This window comes from Elephantulus edwardii, unplaced genomic scaffold, assembly GCF_000299155.1.
Source record: "Elephantulus edwardii isolate Elephantulus edwardi_28Jun2011 unplaced genomic scaffold, EleEdw1.0 scaffold00096, whole genome shotgun sequence".
NCBI lineage: Eukaryota > Metazoa > Chordata > Mammalia > Macroscelidea > Macroscelididae > Elephantulus > Elephantulus edwardii.
In genome coordinates this window covers 12,451,962-12,471,080 of record NW_006399846.1, presented here as the reverse complement: position 1 = coordinate 12,471,080, position 19,119 = coordinate 12,451,962, and the positions used below count along the sequence as shown (strand labels likewise).

Sequence of the window (19,119 nt, the reverse complement as noted above, 5' to 3'; positions counted from 1 at the left end):
AAAGCAGAGGACAGTCTTCACTGTAGACCAGATATTTAAACAGTCAATTTTATTTCAAATAATGTTCCATGGTCAGTGGTAAAGATGGGTCTAAGAGGGCACTTTGTCCCAGTTTGTGGAGATAGCCATCCTAACTGGGCTCAGAACCTTCAAGTGGAGGTGTCCCAACCCCTCAGCACAATTTGATAGGGTTCAACGGGTTTCAGTTTAAGTCCTGACTTGAGGGCTTCCATGGTCCCTTTGAATTTCTGATTCTTCCTTTCCTAAAAATCTGTGCCAGCGTTAACCATAAATTATTCCATTCAGGATTAGCAAAATATTTAAACTGACAAGTGTATTGAGATTTTGAGTAGAAATGAAATGTAGAAACAACCCTTACACGTTTACTGTTTGTTAAGGCCCTGCCATTAATACAAGTAGGTATCATATTTATTACTGTTGAAGGTTAGGTAGTTAAGGGCTGCTGACAATTCCCTGGTAGCTATACCCTTCTTCTCCTCCAAGGAAGTGAGTGCAGGTATTATGTGGGCAGAATAGGGTGCAGTCCAGTTTACTTAATGGGATAAGGTGGTTTCTTCCCAGATTGAGGTAGGACTATGAGTTAGAGGACAACATACAACATGGTAGGTCACCTTGCTCTTACCTCATCTAGTCTAGGTAAAATGGGGTAGGTAGAGAGATGGCAGCAAGTCGAAGGACTCCAGATCCAGCAATATCTACTCAAAAAACTTTAGGATGCGCTCTCCTATGCCAATGAAGTAGACGCCTTGTGCAATCCCAAAGAGAGGCGCTATGACAAGGGCCCGGCAGCCTGCTCCTTTCATAAAGGCCGATGGTCCCTCCTGAATCCAGATTTTCCTGGGGAGAGAGAAGAGCCTGTGAATTGAGGGGCAGTAGCAAACGGCGAGCTATAGTGCATGGCAGCCTCTTCCTCAAACATTTGCCCTTTAAAATAGCTGTCACTTTGCACAGCAATAGTAAGGTTCTCGGATGGTGGGAGCCGTGCTTTGCCCATGATGTGTATGCAGGCAGAACCTGGCTTCTTAGGCTAGACCATTTAGGAGAAGGATGATGTACGGATAAAAGGGAGCAGCCGGGATATCGAGCTCTCACCTGGCACAGTCGGTGATTCCGCTGTAGACTTCCTCACCCACACCTTTCTTCAAGGTTTGGATTCGAGTTTTTAAAACTAAGTCAAGGAGAGGTGAAAATGAGTAGTAGCCATCTTGCTTTTGGTATTGTCTTCACACAAGTAGTTGACTTTCCATTTAGAACATGTAAAATTTGAGTCATGAGGGTAGTTCTGCCATTGGGTGGTCTGAAATGGAACATCGTCTCCACTCTGGACATAATGAAACTTAGGGAATTCAAGAGTATGATCTTTCAGAGGCAGATACACTTCCAAGCCTATCGATGTGCTGGAGAAATACATTGCAACCCCAGAACACAGGAAAGACTGTCCTCTTGCTCTTTGTTTAGCTCCTGTACCAAGTCTCAGGTTTTAATGTGTATGGAATCATGTAGCACTGATGCTTTTAACTACTGAGGTGATGAGAGAGAGAGAGAGAGTGTGTGTGTGTGTGTGTGTGTGTGTGTGTGTGTGTGTGTGTGTGCGCGCGCGCGCGCGCGCACGCGTACACTGCCAGGGACCTCTCCATAGTGCTGAAGAGCCTGATCCTTTGCAGTTATTTGCTATGCAGCAGAAAGCTGGACAATAACTAAGGATGATAGTGAATTGATGTCTTTGAGCTGTGGTGCTGGAGAAGAGTATTGAATATACCATGGACTGCCAAGAGAGCAACAGCTTCATCTTGGAGAAGGTGAAACCAGGCCGCTCCTGGGAGGCAAGGATTCTGAGGCTTCATCTGACATACTTTTGACATGTTGCAAGAAGGAACCAGTCATGGATAAGGATTTCATTCTTGGGAGGGTGGAGGGACAGTGCAAGAGAGGAAAACCCTTGATGAGACGGATTTTTTCAGTGACTGGGGTAATGAGGATAGGTATGTCAGAGACAATAAGGTTGGCACAGGATCGAGCAGGTTTCGGGGCTGCTGTACATAGGGTTTCTATGAATTGCAAGTGACTCGACAGCACATAACAATACAGATGTGTAACTACTGAAGTTACATACTTCAGTTTCTAGATAATAATGAAGAAACTTGTCAGGGATAAGAAACTGAGTGATGGTCTACTTCGCCCCTTGTTTATGAGGGGAACTACTGGTGCATTTCTGCCGATGCTCAGATTGAGACACCAGAAGAATTTTCAGGGTGAGGGCTATTTTATCTTTATTCTAGACATGCAAAACCACTATTTATTACACAAATTGCCTAACTTATTAAGCAAGCACGTCAACCCAAGATAGTCCCTCAGTCTCCCACACACTTACCGTCTAGGGGTGTCACTGCGATAGCAGCTATAGAGCCTGCAGTGCAGCCTGACACGAAGGAATGAGCAAAGGAGGCCTTCCCTGTAAGCTCGTTGAACCCAAGGTTGTTAAGGTTGGCGAACAGTGGGAAGTAGATGATGGAGAAGGGAATATCTCTGGAAAGAAGAAGAAACACTGAACCATGCACAGCACTGCCCTGGGGCTTCTCCTCTTGAGGTCCCCTTGAGCTATGATACTAGTTCGGTGTGACAGAGCTGAGCCTCCATATGTGCCGACATGTTCCTGTCTGGCACCTGATGATAGATAATGAGATAGCTACCCTACCTACCCAGGGGAGCTTGGTGGTAAGGAATTGTGCTACTAATGCAAAGATTGTTAGTTGTTTTGGGGACCAGCCCACAGCTGACCCTCCTGCTCATTTTCAGAGGCAATTAATCACATGAGAAGAGATTGCCCATCCTTTTCGCGTGGAACAGCTGATGGATTCAAACTGTATGCCTTCTGTATTGCAGCATAGCTTCTTGCCACTAGGCCACCAGCACTCCCTAATGCGAAAATACCTCCCATGCAGTTCACTGCATCTGAAAACCTGCAGGAGGGTCAGCTGTAGGTTGATTCTGACTTGACTATAACCACCACCCAATTCATTATTCAGCTGTCTAGCCTCTTAATGAGGAACCAGAAGCTGATTCAAGGACTAGCAAGTTACTTTACTAAACAGGCAGGCAGGCTGAACCCTTACTGCCTTTGAGTCTGTTCTGACTCAGTGACCATCTGGTTTCCCAGGCTGTAAATTTTTGTCAGAGGAGACTGCTCATCTTTCTCCCATAGAGCAGCTGGTGGATTTGAACCATTGACCTTTTGGCTAGCACATAATGCAAATGACTGATGAAGAGTTGTAAGGAGAGGTAAGAGTAAAGTTCATACATCTGTTGCCTAGGTGACAAGAGAAAACACCTGGCATTGGACTCTTCTGACAAACTTCAAGGATTTTGATCAAGAACTAGATGGCTCATTTAAAAGACAGGTAAAATGAAGGAGCATATTTTATTTATAAAAGACCCAAAATTGTATCCAAAATACTAATGTGCTAATCACTGGACAGGGAGCTAATGTTTTAGTCCTCCTTCCGGTACCTGCCAGATTCTGTACCAAAAAATGAAGTACAGATGCCATTTGCCATGTGTTACACTGCTAACCAAAAGGTCAGCAGTTCAAATCCACCAGATGCTCTATGAGAGCAGATTAGTTCCCTCTCCCTGGACTTCAGCAAACCAGGGCTGAGTGGGTCCCAAGTACAGGGAGATCCTCACCTGAAGAGAGTGGCACCCAGACCCTTGTAGAGGCCAGCCAGGCCTTGAGTGCGAAGCAGCTCCCAGGCGATGAGGGTGGCAGATGGACGCTTGTGGGTGGGAGCCGAACCAGTTGTGTAGGATCTGGAGGAAGAAGGCGCGGAGGCTGGACCCTGCTGGTGGACGGCTGAAAGGGAGAGGACAGACTGCCATCATAATCCAGCCCCAGTGACTGCTGAAGACATTTCCCAGAGGATGACTCCCAGTTCCTATCTCTAGGACAACTCTAAGATAGATTATCTATCTATCTATCTATCTATCTATCTATCTATCTATCTATCTATCTATCATCATCTATGTTAAGGAAACACCTAAAATTCTGAGGACTGTCCTAACTTTAGAACTCTTTTTTTCTTTTTTTTTTAAACTTGACGGAAATCTTTAAGATCTGTATCATCTACTAAAGTGCCCCTGGATAAGAACAGGACAAATGACACTGAACTGAACAGACTGGCTAGCCATCCCAGGATTTGTTGATATCCCTCGCATGAACATAGCCATTTCCTGCCCTGCTTTCTCTACAGGAAGCTGAGTTATGTGTCACACTGCTAACTGAAAGGTCAGCGGTTCTAATCCTCTTGTTCCATGGGAGGAAGATGGCCTGTGCACTTCTGTGAAGGTTGAAAACCCAGCGGAGGGACACTGGGAGTCAGATTTGCTAGCAGTAGGGGGTCAGGGTTTTGTGGTTTTTGGTATCGTGTTGTTTTTTTATTTTTGGTTTTCTGTACCAGTGCACCCGTTTCTCATCTTATTTTTAAAAATCTTTTCTTGTGACTTGAGGTTGACAGAGCAAATTGGCTTTCCATTAAGACTTCATACCCAGTTTGTTTCCTAGACTGAAGCAATCCCCCCAGAGTCTTCCCACGTCCTCCCTGTTCCCCTGTTTATTCCTCTTCTTCCTGCCTACCTGCTGAACTTCATCCCTGGACGAATACTGCCCTTCTCGTCTTGAGTGGTTGACTATTCTAAGGGGTACGCTCATCCCTGGTGTTACCGTTCACCTTACAGGCCTGTCTTTTGTTTAGCTGCAGGTTGAGCCAACAGCCTAAGTTCACTTCCGGGCTCAAGAGGTCACTAAGGGCCACAGACTGGCGATTCTGCCAGTCTATTGGATCAGCAAGCCTGCTTTTTTTTCCTAATATTTTTATGGTTTAGAGTTTTGTTCCACAGATTCCCCCCTCTATCTGGGACCCTCCCCAGTGTTCCTCTTCAGAGCGGTCAGCACTGGTGGCTGGCACCATCCCGCCTCAGTATCCACAGGCTGAGCTTCGCATGGCCTGTTAGTCCTTTGGCCTAATTGCTTCCATATCTTTGATTTTCTTTACTCTTCATTGTTCTGGATGGAGAGGGACAAATAGTTGCAGCTACTATTGAGATCGCCACTCACAAACTTCTAAGACTCAGGTGCTCCTCACCCAAGGACATCTTATCCTTTTAATACTATCTTTTTGATCCCTTAACCATTTGGGACATAGAAATCCCATATATCTCTTTCATAATGTGTAAACCAGCAAATTTTGTTTCTCAAAAAACAGTAGTGCCTTCTCCCCTTAAATGCTCCAATATTAGGTGAACGTGTCCTTTTCTCTTCCTTATTATATACTTTTTTCACTGTTTGGGATTTGATTCATTAGACATCAGTCTATTTTAGTTTATTAGTTCACAGCCCATCATGAACTCAATATGGAGTAAATGGAATAGATTCCCCACCACCACCTCTCAGCATAATAAATGCAAGCAATTTCACAAGGATGCATCCCACTAATCATCATAGGATTTATTATATGTAAATATATATTTTCTCAAAGCTCAGAGTTTAAGCAGTTTTGCCTGTTACAAGCCCTTGGCTAAAAGAAGCTTTTAGTTTTCAAGTTTGGTATCCATCAGTGCGACACTTCACAGGAAGAAGACAGTTACGGTTCTTATTTTTCTACAGTAGTAATCTACATGCAGGTTGCAAACAGTTAACTTGCTCAATGTTAACTGAAAAGTTGATGGCTTGAGTCTACCAAGTGCACCTCAGAATAGGGCCTGGTGTGTCTACTTCCAAAAAAATCGGCTATTGAAGCCATTGAAAACCCTATAGAGAATATTCACTGAAAACTCTGCTCAGACACACATGGTGGCCCATGAGCCAGAATCAACTTGATAAATGACTGCTTTGGGATTTGGTTAGCTGGTTTTTTTAAAAGTCCAACATGTCATACTAGGAAGATAAATACCACACATAGTTTCCGTGGTAGTAATGTAAGGGCAGGTCTCACACATTAGCTGTGAGTAGTTACTTAATACCATGAATATTAACTTTTTCTGTCATCTTGAAATGTATTTTCAAAATTGATCTGTACCCTCACTTCTTTGCAGTATTTTAGGAATACTGAAGCTTCTTACCCAGGTTGAGGAACTGAACATTAGAAGGATTTTACTCTGCAGATCAAAACACACTGGGGGACTCCTAGTCCCTTAACTTCTTCCTGCTGTTTAATTTGCTTCTGACTGATCTAATCCAGCTGAAGTATCCAGTTGAATTCTAGCTTGTCTGAGGTGAGGAAGGGCATCTGCATTAAATGAAGCACTCCACTCCATGTCAGGTGCCTGCTTCTCTGACTCAGACACGGTATTTTGCTCCACATCAGAGGTGTCTGTGCTTTCTGCTTTGGTTGACCTGGGCAGCCAGTCCTGGCTTTTCCCTACATGATTAGACATCTACTCTCCCCCGCCACACACACACCATTTCTGAGAGGACTGGGCTTTAGGAAAGGCCAAGCTTCTCTACCAGGGAATACCAAAGAACAGAAAAGGCTTTTTTCTCCCTTTCCTATCTCTTCTCATTGAAAGCCAGCTTCCATGGGATAAAATTCCAAATGATTCCTGTGTCAGTGAGGAGACCATTGATGGGCATTTCATAAAATCTTTAGGAAATGAAGTGTGAACGTCAAGGTGTATGACAGAGCTTTTAGGTTCTCCTTGATTTCTGAATCCAAGATCTCATTTCTGCTCTTTGCTCTTGAGCTGGAAGTGTTAAAGTCTAGAATAGTAATCATTAATATTTCTGAGAATTTGTGAGCTGACTGGATCACACAGTTCAGCCACTGGGGGTAGAGATGCCTGGAGTCTATTTGGATCACAGCCCTTTACCAATCCTGTGTGAAGTCAGAGCAAGCCCTCACCCACTCGCCCAGCATCCTGCAGCTGAATCTTGAGCATTTCCATGGGACAGGTCACCACCACCTGGCACATTCCAGCTCCACACCCAGCTAGCATCTCCATCTTCAGATTCCGCTGTACCCTATGGAACCAGGAGTCAAAAGCCCTCAAGTCACATACCAGCTCTGTGCCCACGAGGGCCCATCTACCTTCCAGGGTGGTCAGGACTTCCATGACTGGTATTGATTCCTGTCTCCACCAACTGCCTCTCTCCCAGACGGGTAATAATCTCCTGATCTCAGGACTAGATTCCTTAAAGGCATGAGACGCTAAAACAAAAGTCCATATATATTTTAGAATATATATCTCCAACTCAAATTCATTGCTGTGAAGTCAGATCAATTCAAGTTGACTCTACAGTGGGTTTTCAGAGGCTATATATCACACAGGAGGAGACTGTCCATCTTTCTCCCTTAGAGAAGTTGGTGGATTCAAACTGCCTCTTTTGGGTTGGCAGAGCAACTCCTTACCCGTCATCCTATATAGGGAGTTCTGGTGGCCTGGTGGGTAAAAAGCTGCTCTGCAATACCAAGTCATGCAGTTCAAATCCACCAGCTAGCTGTTCAGTAGGAGAAGGATGGGCACTCTCCTCCAGAGTGATTTACTGCCTCTGAAAACCTGCTGGAGATATATTGACCCTGCAGCTGGTTTTCAGAGGCATTTAATCACATGGGAACAGACTGCCCTTCCTCCCACAGGGCAGCTGGTGGCCTCAAACCGCATGCCTTAGAGATTGCAGCTCAGCTTCTTCCCACTAGGCCACCAGAGCTCCCTACATATCTATATAGCTCCAGAATATATATATATATCTCCATCTCTAGAATATTTACTATTTATTTATCTAGAATATATATAACTATCTTCAGAAAATATATCTATCAGTCACACACCCACATGTACATATAAATATTTTTTTAAAACCCCAAGCCCACTGCTATTGAGTTTCATTTGATGTCTGAAGAACCTCGATCACATTTTGGGGTTTAAAAAAATACAAGCTTTTTACAAAAAAAACCCCACTTTTTACTTATAATGGTTTACTTACAAAATTTGTATACATTGTTTTTCACACCAGATCTTTGCCATTTCCTTAACCTACCCTTCCCTCCGTCCATCCTGTTGTGTGACCCTATGATTACACCCTCCATCCATCCTCACCTCTGTCCTCCCCCCTTTCGATCCTCAGACATGTTTCACTCTTGCAGGTTTTGAAGGCTGCAAATCTTTACAGGAGGAGACTGCTCATCTTTGAATTACAGCTCGTTCTCTCCCTTCGTTTTCTACTTGCCAAAGCACATCACATGCTAACCCTCAGCCGTATGTGTGCATATATTTATACATATGCATAAGGGTAAATTGAGACACGGTTGACCCTTGCTTCTCCTCCCAGGAACCAGAAATCGAGTGAAGAATTCCCCTGGCCCGTACCCATCTTCCATGAGCAGCTGCCGGAAGAAGTCGTTGGCTGCTAGCTTGATGGCCTTTTCAGGGGTGACCAAAGTTAAGTTCACTGCAGCCCCTGCAAGTGAAAAATGAAAATGAGGGGGAAAGGCCCTCCAGGAACCGAGCTCTGAGTTGGCCACTCTGCCCCAGCCAGTAATCTCTGGGGGTAGAGGGAGATTCTGGGGATCATGGAGGGCACCTCTGGTCTGTTTTATTGAAACATAAATTTTGGGTTTTATCCCTCCATCACCCTTTGTCCGCTACATTCTCTTCTTTTTTATATATTTGCTTTCTTTATGGGCTCATTAGTCCGGGTGGCAGGAAGGCATTTCCTTTTTGTCTTGTTGCTGCTGTCCACCTTCAATGATAAATGAGCATTCTCGGTTTCAAGGCTGATAATAAGCCCCTGGAGGACAAAGCTGATGTCTCCATTACACAGCTCTACACTAGCCCAGCCCCACTGGCAGCCCACATCCTTCAGGTCTTTATATAATTCTTTATTATTATTATTATTATTAATAATAATAATAATTTTGTGTGTGTACTGTCAAATCAGATCTGACTGGCACAGAAGGAGATTTCCCCTCCTTCTCCAGCAGAGCATCTGGTGAATTTGAACCGTGTATCTTTGGGAATGCAGTGCAGCTTCTTGCCACCAGGCCATCAGAGCTCCCCCAGGTCTTTATATAATTCTTACGGGCAACCACCATGTCAGCCATTTCCAAGCATAATCACCCTTGGGGTGGGGGGTGCTGGATTGTTACAAGGAAGAACCAACGACCTCATGAGTCCAGAGACCCAAAGCCCTTTCCATGTTCTGTCCCTGTCAGCCTCTTCTTCTCCAGCTGTTAGGGGCCTGGAGCCCTGCAACTCCAGAGAGACTGAGAAGGGAGCAAAGAGGCTGGAGGGAAGAGAAGGAAGATGACAGTTTGGGGCTGCTTGCTTTAATCATCACACAGCAAGGCCACAGTGGCACCAGGTCAGAAGCTGGGTTCAGGTCTGTGTGAGGAGCAGCCATGGTGTGACCCGTGGTACCTCCTGAAGCGTCACCAGGAACCATAACTCCCTCTGTTGTTGTTGTTGTTGTTGTCTACCATCAAGTGGGAACTGACCTGTAGCTGACCCTCAAGCAGGTTTTCAGAGGCAGTTGATCGCACAGGAGGAGACTGCATATCCTGCGAAGCAGCTGGTGAATTTAAACCGTGTACCTTTGGGATGGCAGTGCAGCTCCTTACCACTAGGCCACCAGCACTCCCTTAACTACCTCCAGCTCCACCGAAAAGCACAAAGGCTAGTGAAAAGCACCTGCACTCTAGTGTCACCCCAGCAGCCGCAGGCCCATCCCAGGAGTCCCCTGGGCCACAGGAACACTGATTCCCGCAGGTAGAACCTCACAAAGCTGACACACCTGTATCCTACCCACAGGCCTCAGGGAATGCCTGATAAACCTACCTCGGTACATGCCAAAAAAGCCCTCAGCCCGGGCTGTCTTTATCAGGCAATCTATCCTGTGGGAAAAGAAGCCAGTGGTGAACAGGGGACAACTCCATCAGCCTTTAATACCCAGTAAGCCTCCTCCCTGACCGCCCCCCACCCCAACTCACACATCCCCTAAAGAGTTTATGGGAAAAGTGAGTGTCCGTATCCTCTCAAGGTCCGGCTCCCTCTCCTCACCCACTGCCCTCACTCACACCTACATTCCTTTGTAGATGGCGTTTCCCTGCTGGTTTTGCAATCGAGTCTTGGCCAAGTCAATGGGGAACACACACGTCACCCCCACGAGTCCTGCCACACCTCCATTGATGAGCTTTGCTGTAATACTGAGAACAGGAGGAGGGAGGCACTGAGTGAGGAACTGGCAGTGAGGGAGGGGGCACAGAGCTGGGGGGGACAGCTGAGAGGGGGGGCACAAGGGACATGAAGTGAAGCAGAAACAGAGTCAAGAAATGCAGCTTCCCAGAACACAGATGACCAGAGAACCTCTTTCCAGCTACTTGTTCCACCCTAGGAAGCCACAGATCAGGATGGGCTGGAGGCAGATAGCTGGAGGGCCAGGTCCCACCTGCTCCAGGAGAACTGCGTGCACCACATGTGAGGTACCTTGCCCCAGTCTGACAGGAAACTACCCATAAAGCCAAGATGCTGCAAGGACTTCTGGGAAGGAGACCTCTCCCCCTGGAGTCCCCCCTGAGCCCCACCAGGGTACTGGAAGCCCTAGCTGGGGCCTGGAACAGTTCCTTCACCACAGACCTGCTCTGACTTTCCCCAACCTTTAGAAGGGTTTTCAAACAAATTCTAATTCTTATTTGGTCTTCAACTCAGCCAGAACTGAGTTTGACTCCTGGCTGTGCCTCATACTAGCTTAAACAAGTCACTCTACTTCTCAGACACTTCCTTTCACCCTAAAAAGGCATTAAATCAAATGTGCTAATGCACTCAGTGCAATCAGTAGTTCTGTTTGCAATGAAAGGACATTGCTGACAACAGACACTTCCAGTCAGTATGAAATAAAGAGATGATCTAAATCTAGACAAAAGAATAGAAATAAGACAATTTAGATCACTGTTGTATTCCCTCATTCTGACTAAAGATTTTTAGAAGTGTGAAAAGAGAAGAGAAAGCCTTCTTAGATTCCAGGGAAACTATAAATGTTTCTTATCTTTCAGGCTATGAGCATCATATTTGGATGGAGATTATTAACGGCAAGTGAAAGAGTGAGGAGGTAATAGGTGGTTTTTCGACATGCAAACTTTGATAAGGGAGAGAGAAACTTTACCCTCGCCACCACCACAGACTTAAAATGTGCCATCTAGTATCAATATTGAATACATTCATGTTTTACAAGTGAAATATTATAAAAATGTGCCATCTAAGAAGATGCATTCCCAACAATTACATATTGTTTTCTTTCCTTGCTCGCCCCTCCCCAGGACTCAGGCAGAACTTTAGGGATCTGCAAGAGAAGCTGAGTGATGTGCCGTTGCCACAGTAACCCCAAACCTGGCCCCAGGGAAAGAGAAGCCGGCTGTCTAGGCCCCACTTACTTCAGATCCTGGTTGGACATTCTGCAGAGGCTGAGGAGGGTCGGTGGGTCCCAGGCTGTTCGCTGCTCAGAAGCAGTGGCTGTCCAGGGGCCAACTGGAGGGGAAGAAGTCGTATCATCTCCTTGACGACAAGCCTCCATGGCAGAGTGGACAGAGCATGCGGGGCTTTGAGGAGACTTGCCTGGGCCACCCACTGGCTTTGAGATCCTGGCAAGTCACAATCTCCCCCAGCTACAGCTTGCTTTTCCATAGAGTGGACAGAACACCCACCTCAGGGGATGAGAAACCACGTATGTGCTGGGATGAAACATTGCTAGAGCATTCGTGCTGGTGGCTTGCTTGTTTCTTTATCTATTGAGCCCTGTGGGACTCTAGGGATCGAGATAGAATTAGGAGAAAGGGGGATGGGAGGGAAGGAAAAGGGGCACAAAGACTCTGGGAGAGGCATTCTCTAGGGAGAAGAAGGCTGGGAGCAGCAGCGGCAGGGAAAAGAGAGAGGGTATAAAAGAGACATTAAAATATGAGTGTATAGGGTGTGTACGGTAAAATCCATAAAGTTTGCCATCATAACCATGAAACAGATATTGTAAGAAGACTTGCTATAGATTAGAAATTCCTCTCGTTGCTTTCTGGCTTTGAAGTTGTGTTTTCTGATCTCATGACTCTCCAGAGAGACTACGGTGCACCTAATTTCTGAATAAATAAATACATTTCTACATTTATTTGTAATTGCTATCTATGGAAAGCACTGAGCCCGTGATCAACAGATGGGGAGGACCACAGTGGTTATTTCTGGGTGTGAGGACGTTTAACCCCAAGGAGATGGGGCTGGTCTGAGCTAAGCAGCCTCTTCCCTCCCAGCCCTCAAACTGCTTCAGAGTTTGGTTTCCCCTCTTCGCTGGGCCTCAGTGCTCCCTGAAGCTTCCTTTTGTCTTTTGTCTGGAGGCATTTTATTTGTGGAAGGGAAAGAAAGGGGGGGGGGGAAGAGAGCTTGGGTTTTTCCCAGGTGGTTTTAGAATTCTAGTCAAGGAAAACAAAACAAAACTGAGTGGCAGGCACCGTTCTAAGTCTAGAGAGTGTAAACAAAACCCAGTTCTCAGGGACTTACATTGTGGAGGAGACAGGCAATAAATGAGATAAGGAAATCCTAATTGTAGCTATTACTTTTGTGTATCATGGAACCAGAACTCACTCACAGCTGACCTTTCGGTGGGTTTTCAGAGACTCAATTGCACAGAAGGAGATTGGCCCTCTTTCTCCTCTGGAATAACAGGTAAATTCGAACTGCTTGCCTTTGGGATGGCAGCACAACTCCTTAGCTGTAGGCCACCAGTGCTTCCTTCTAAGTGTAGCAATAGTGATAAGTACTGTAAAGAAAAATATTCAGAAGGATGGGGGGATAGGAAATGTCAGTGGGCTGGGAGTGGTATGGCTTGACCGAGGAAAGATGCAGATGAAGACTTGTGAGGAACAAAGATAGTGGGGGAGGGTGAGCTGTGCAAATATCTAGGGAGAATCTATTTTAGATAAAGCATCTGCAAAGGCCCTGATAGCAGAGTGAGGCTGGTGAGCTGAAGAACAGCAAGGAATGAACAGGGGCGAGCATTGAAACACAAAGTCACAGAGATGATGGGGCAGAGGCATGAGCACATAGGCCATTGGCTTTTACCTTGTACAAGGAGAAGCAATCTGAGGGTTCTGAGCAGTCTCAGGACCATTTCAACCACTGTGTTCAGAAAAGACTGCAAAGGGTCAAGATTGAAGTAGAATTATTGCAATAATCTGAGTATGAGGTGATTGTGCTTGGGCAATAGTAGTGAAACAAAGTGGTGAGAAGTGGTTAAATTATTGACTTAGGTTCAAGGTAGACAGGAGCGCTGGTGGTACAGCGTGAAATTTATTAGGCTGCCAGGCTGGCAGCTCAAATCCACCAGCTGCTCCTTAGAGAAAGCTGGGCAGCCTCCTCCCGTACAGATCTCAGAAACCTGAAGGAGGGTTGCTACCACATTTTACCCTTCCATGCAAACACTGTTTCCATGCAAAAAAATTCCTTCTCCTAATAAGGAGCTCTGGTGGCCAACTGGGTAAGGAGTTGTGCTGCCAACACAAAAGCAAGCAGTTCAAGTCCACCAGCTACTCTTCAGGCAAAAGATAGGCAACCTCCTTCTGTGCAGGCTCTGAAAACCACTTGCTGGAGGACAAGTTATGATCCAGTTCCAACTTGATGGCAATGAGTTTCTGCATTACTGATAATGCTTCAAATATCACCTGTAAGATTGTAAATGCATGTGTCCTCCCCATGTAAGACAGCTCAATGTTGGGAGCTCTGGTGGCCTAGAGGAAAAAAAACTGCACTGCAATCCCAGAGTTATGCGGTTCAAGTCCACCAGATGCTCTGCTGGAGAAGGAAGGGCAATCTCCTCCTGTACCAGTCAGATCCAATTTGACGGTACACTAAATAATAAAATTAAATTAAACTAAAAAAAAAAAAAAAAAGACAACTCGATGTCATGACCAGCCACTGTATCTGGAGGTAATGCCACAGAGCCTCAACATCCAAGTCCAAGTGGTTGTTTCATCCAGTCCTATAGGAAAAACTATCCACTGATAGTTTAGTACAGACTGGTAGTCTGTAGCATACACTGAACCTTATGTGATGGCTGTTGAGGGCTGTCCACTGACTCACATTGGGCTCACGTGCCAGGAGTCTGGCCTTACAGTTTCCATGACAAATTTTTACTGAAGCAGGTCACTTGGGCTTTCTCCTGAAGAGCTACCAAGTGGATTTGAACTGGCAGCCTTTTGGCTAGCAGTCAGTCACACAGTTTTGTGTTGTCAGGGTTCCTTCTTTCAGTGACGTATGCACCAAACCTGCTGTCATTGATTCAAGTTGCTAACAGCTTTATAACAGAGGGGAACAGCTCCAGAGTTTGCAAGTCTGTAATTTTTCACAGATGCGAATGGTCACATCTTTCTCCCACCTCACTTGCAAGTTTGAACTGCTGATCTTTGAATTAGCAGCTAAGCGCTGAACCATTGGGCCAGTGCTTAAGTGATGAGACTAGATAATTTAATGAGTGTTCACTTATTAACTAAATTCTTCACAGTGTAGTGAGTTTCCTGGTTAGGAGGTTACAGTCGGCTTGCTGACAGGATCTCCTTTGCCCAGAATCTTAAGAGCCTTCATTGAGAGAGCATTGAGGGTAAATTATCTGTAGGAGCTTGAAGGATGAACAATCCCTTTAAATACCTATTAAATCAAATTCTGGCATAATTTAGAGGGTATGTTCATCAAGACAAGGACCTTGTTTTTTGTTCCCAACTGCATTCTTTTTTTTAAATTTTATTTGATTATTTTTTGTGTGTGTACCATCAAATTGGATCTGACAGGTACAGGAGGAGATTGGCCCTCCTCCAGCAGAGCATCTGGTGGATCCAAACCGTATACCACTGGAACTGCAGTGTCCCAGCTACATTCTTATGGCCTAGAACAACAGCAAACACATAGCAGGCGCTCAAGAAATTTTTATAGAATGATCAGCACTCAATCCTGTGTCCTTGTTGCCACATTTGAGATTTGCATGGTGATACTATTCCTTTAAGATTTTAGCTGGCTGACTATCAACTACTTTGGGGACACTGTTTGTTAAGGCATTTTCCGGCGCCAGAAATCTTGTTAAGTCATCCTCCTTGAATACGGAAGTTTGTGAAAGGAAAATACCAGAGCCAGGATTCATAGTGGCTTTCACAATCTCTGTGAGCTGAGGCAATGGGGCTAGAGCTCAGAAATGTTGCAATGTACCAACCCACCGCCCCCCCACCCCACTCCATGCTCACTTGTTCACATCTGTTCGCTGGCAGTGTGGTGATTGGGCTTGGGATTGGATCTCCTTCACTTCTCTGCCTTCTCTTGACTATCTTATTCTCATAGTTAGGTAACCAGAGTCTAAAACAGCAAGTCAGCTCTGAAAACAGTATGGAAATGTAGCTGCCAGGATAGCTGTAAAGTTCTCAAGTCTTTGACTTCAGACATAAAAGATTTCTTTGAAGAAGGTTACCAATGTGTCCTATTAAGACAGCTGACTGAAATTAGAGATTGTCTATGTCTTATAGCAGCTTTTTGCTTAAAAATAAATTTTTAATTGTAGCCATTAAATACATTTTCATTTCATAACACTAGCTACCACATATCCAAAACTCTTGCTTTTCAGCAGCAAATGTTTAAGTCTCAAAAGATGCCAACTGAAGTGTCACTTGTCACAAGAACTGTCAGTGCTCTGATCCAGGATATTATTGTTGTACACCATCAAGTTGAGTATAACTCAGAGGTTCCTGTGAACAACAGACCTGAACTCTGCCTATCCTGTGCCACCCTCATCGTTCTGACACACTTGAGCCCATTGCTGCAGTCACTCAATCCATCTTGTTGAGGGTCTTCCTCTCTTTCGTTCACCTTTCCAAGCATGATGCCCCTTTTCAAAGAACAGCCTCTCCTAACAATATTCTCAAAGTATATGAGACAAAGATTCCCTATCATTGCCTCTTTTTTTTTTATTACTTGTGTGCAGTCTAATCAGAACCAGCTAGCACAGGAGGAGACTGCCCCTCCTTCTCCAGCAGAGCATCTGGTGGGTTCGAACTGTGTGCCTTTGGGATTGTAGCACAGATTCTTGCCACTAGGCCACCATAGCTCCCTCAATGCCTCTTTAAAAAAATTTCTTTTCCTTGTATTGAGTCGTATCTGACAGGCACAGGAGGAGATTGCCCCTCCTTCTCCATTGGAGCATATGGAGGATTTGAATTGTGCACCTTTAGGATTGCAGCGCAGTTTCTTGCCAGTAGGCGCCCAGAGCTCCTATCAGTGCCTCTTACAGAGCACTCTGACTTCATCTTCCCCAAGACATATCTATTTGTTCTTTTGGCAGTCCATGGGGTATTCGGTACTCTTCAACATCACAACTGAAAAAATGCAATACATCTTTTCATTTCTTGACTTACTGGTGCCAAGGATGTTGATTGTGGATCTAAGCAAGATGAAATCGTTGACAATTCCAACTCAAAGGCATCTATTCCTCTTCTGTCATCCTTATTACTTTTCTAGCTCTCAGGTGCACAGCAAGTGAAAAGACTATGGCTTGAATCAGGTGTACCTTAGTCTTCAAACTGACAACAATATTCTTCAATACTTTGGACTATTCCTTTTCAGTAGACTTTTACAATGCAATACATCTTTTTATTTCTTGACTACTGGTGTTAAGGGTGTTGATTGTGGATCCAAGCAAGAATGACAATTTCAGTCTTTTCTCCATCTATCATGATGCCACCTATAGGCCTGGTGGTGAGGATTTTTGTTTTCTGATGTTGAGATGTAATCCATATTGAAGGCTCTAGTCCCTGACCCATGATGGGGCATCATCAGGATCTTGCTTGTCTCAGCTGAATCCACACCTTGGGATCTATAATTTGCACGGTCTCACTCTCTTTACTAAATTCAGGGCTCTCTGGCTGGAAGTGACACAACTAATTCTAGCAAGTTAAGGAATAAGGCCAATTTACTAGCAACACAGTCAAGTGTGTCAGAATCAAGGGACAGAAATGCAGTTGGTTCTCAGGATTTGCAATAGCATATGAATGCTTTGCTAGTAGATCTGAGCTGCACAAGTTATAGGTTCAGACTCAGTATTACAAGTCCATTCTACCAGTTTCTCAAACCAATAGCTCTGATTTCCCCCTTTAAAAAAGGCATTATTTATTTATTTATTAGCCTTGCTGTCCTCTTGATTACTCTTTTTCTTGCTCAAGTCTGACTCACCAGGACATCCTGTTGGCTCTACCTTAAACCCAAACCAAAACCCCATTTTTGTGTCTATTCATTAGTCCATTTCCAGGAGTTACCCCTCTTTCCTTCGCTATTCTACCAGGCTGCAATGTTTTTATGTACCATCAAATCAGAACTGATTCATAGCTGACCCTCCATCAGGCTTTCAAGCAATTAATCACACAGAAGGAGATTACCTCACTTTTCCCCACAGAGCAGCCGGTGGGTTCGAACTACGTGCCTTTGGGTTTGCAGTGCAGCTCCTTACCACTAAAATGTTGTCTGTAGACAGACATTAGATGTTATTGTTGTTATGTGCCATCAAGTAGCCTGCGAATCATAGTAACCCTGTATACAACAGCCCTAAACCCTGCTCTATCCTGTGCCTATCTTCCTGTCTTGACACACCCTACACCCATTACCCCAGTCACTGAATCAATCTACCTCATCGAGAGTCTTCCTCTCCTGCACTGTCCCTCCACCCTCCCAAGCATGATGTACCCCTCCAAGGACTGGTCTCACCTTGCAACATGTCCAAAATATGTCAGATGAAGCTTCAGAATCCTTTCCTCCCTCTCCAGGAAGAACTTGTTTGTTCTCCTAGCAATCCATGGTATATTCAGCACTTCTCCAGCACCACAGCTCAAAGGCATCAACTCTCCTTCTATCATTCCTAGTCATTGTCCAGCTCTCTGACACATAACAAATAATGGCAAAGACCATGGCCTATATCAAGTACACCTTAGTCTCCAGACTGACATCGTTACTCTTCTTTGGAGAGGTTTCTGACAGCAGACTTTCCCAATGCAATTACTCTTTTAATTTCCTGGCTGCTGGTACCAAGAGTGTTGATTGTAGAGCCAAGCAAACTAAAGCTGTCAACAATCTCAATCTCTTCACCATTCATCATGATGCTGCCAATTGGTCCAATGGTGAGAATCTTTGTTTTTTTGATGTTGTGCTTTAATCCATATTGAAGGCTGTAGTCCTAGACCCTCTGCAGCAAGCACTTCAGGTCCTCCTAAGTTTCAGCAAGCAGGGTTGTGTCATCTGCATAATGCAGATTGTTGATGAGTCTACCCCCAATCCTGATGCCACACATTTCCTCATAAAGCCCAGCCTCCCGGATAATCTGTTCCACATATAGATTGAAAAGATGTGGAGACAGGACACATCCTTGACACATACCCTTCGCAATTTTGAACCATGCAGTGTTTCCTTGCCCTATTCTGACGACTGCCTCCTGGTCCAAGTATTGGTTTCACATAAGCACAATCAAGTGTTCTGGGATTTCCATTTTTTTAAGAGTCAGCCACAGTTTGTTGTGACATTAGATAGGTTATTAAATCACTTCACAGAATTTTTTTTTATTGTATGACATCATTGGTGCTATTTTTATTCTCTTAGGTTATAAAGTTTCAGGGTTGGGGAAAATACATGCAAAAAAAGGAGACATTAGTATGTCTTGATTTTTATCAGTGTGTTTTGGAAAAGCCCAGTTGGAAAATACACACTTTACACACACAAGTATATACACATTAACACATAAGCATATATGTATACATTTTAACAAAATTTTTAAAATAGTATATGTTTTAAATTTGTGAATATATTTGTACATATTTAACTTTTTTATTTGCTAAATGAGAGGTTGTGCCCTTCATAGAATTTTAAGAGAGATTAGGTAACCCCTATAAATTTTCTTCTGTCACATATAAAGCTTGGGTGAGCAGTCATGTTTTCTGCCCTATAGTTTGGGAAACAAATTATTTGTAACAATGAATTAAGAATAAAGCAGACTTGCATCCTGCGTTATGTAGATGACACAATCTTGCTTGCTGTACGTGAGGAGGACCTGGAATA

At 44.5% G+C, this 19,119-nt stretch overlaps 1 protein-coding gene across 1 annotated transcript; it reads right to left on the bottom strand.

Moving 5' to 3' along the window:
• Nucleotides 1-632: 632 nt before the first annotated feature.
• SLC25A18 (solute carrier family 25 (glutamate carrier), member 18) lies at nucleotides 633-11,458 on the bottom strand. The gene is made up of 9 exons (XM_006891334.1): nucleotides 11,439-11,458; nucleotides 10,092-10,214; nucleotides 9,847-9,902; nucleotides 8,380-8,470; nucleotides 6,915-7,033; nucleotides 3,706-3,871; nucleotides 2,393-2,547; nucleotides 1,114-1,189; nucleotides 633-858 (listed from the first exon to the last, which is right to left on the bottom strand). Exons 1-9 carry the CDS (start codon nucleotides 11,456-11,458, stop codon nucleotides 717-719), a joined length of 948 nt encoding a protein of 315 aa, XP_006891396.1. The 3' UTR covers nucleotides 633-716.
• Nucleotides 11,459-19,119: the final 7,661 nt, after the last annotated feature.

What these genes read in the sequence shown, in the direction of transcription:
- SLC25A18 (XM_006891334.1), bottom strand. Translation starts at nt 11,458, where the DNA reads ATGTCCAACCAGGATCTGAA. An exon ending in CTTTTTTGGCATGTACCGAG is followed by an intron (nt 8,471 to 9,846) that starts GTAGGTTTATCA and finishes TTTCACTTGCAG; the next exon opens with GGGCTGCAGTGAACTTAACT. An exon ending in CAGCTGCTCATGGAAGATGG is followed by an intron (nt 7,034 to 8,379) that starts GTACGGGCCAGG and finishes CTGGTTCCATAG; the next exon opens with GGTACAGCGGAATCTGAAGA.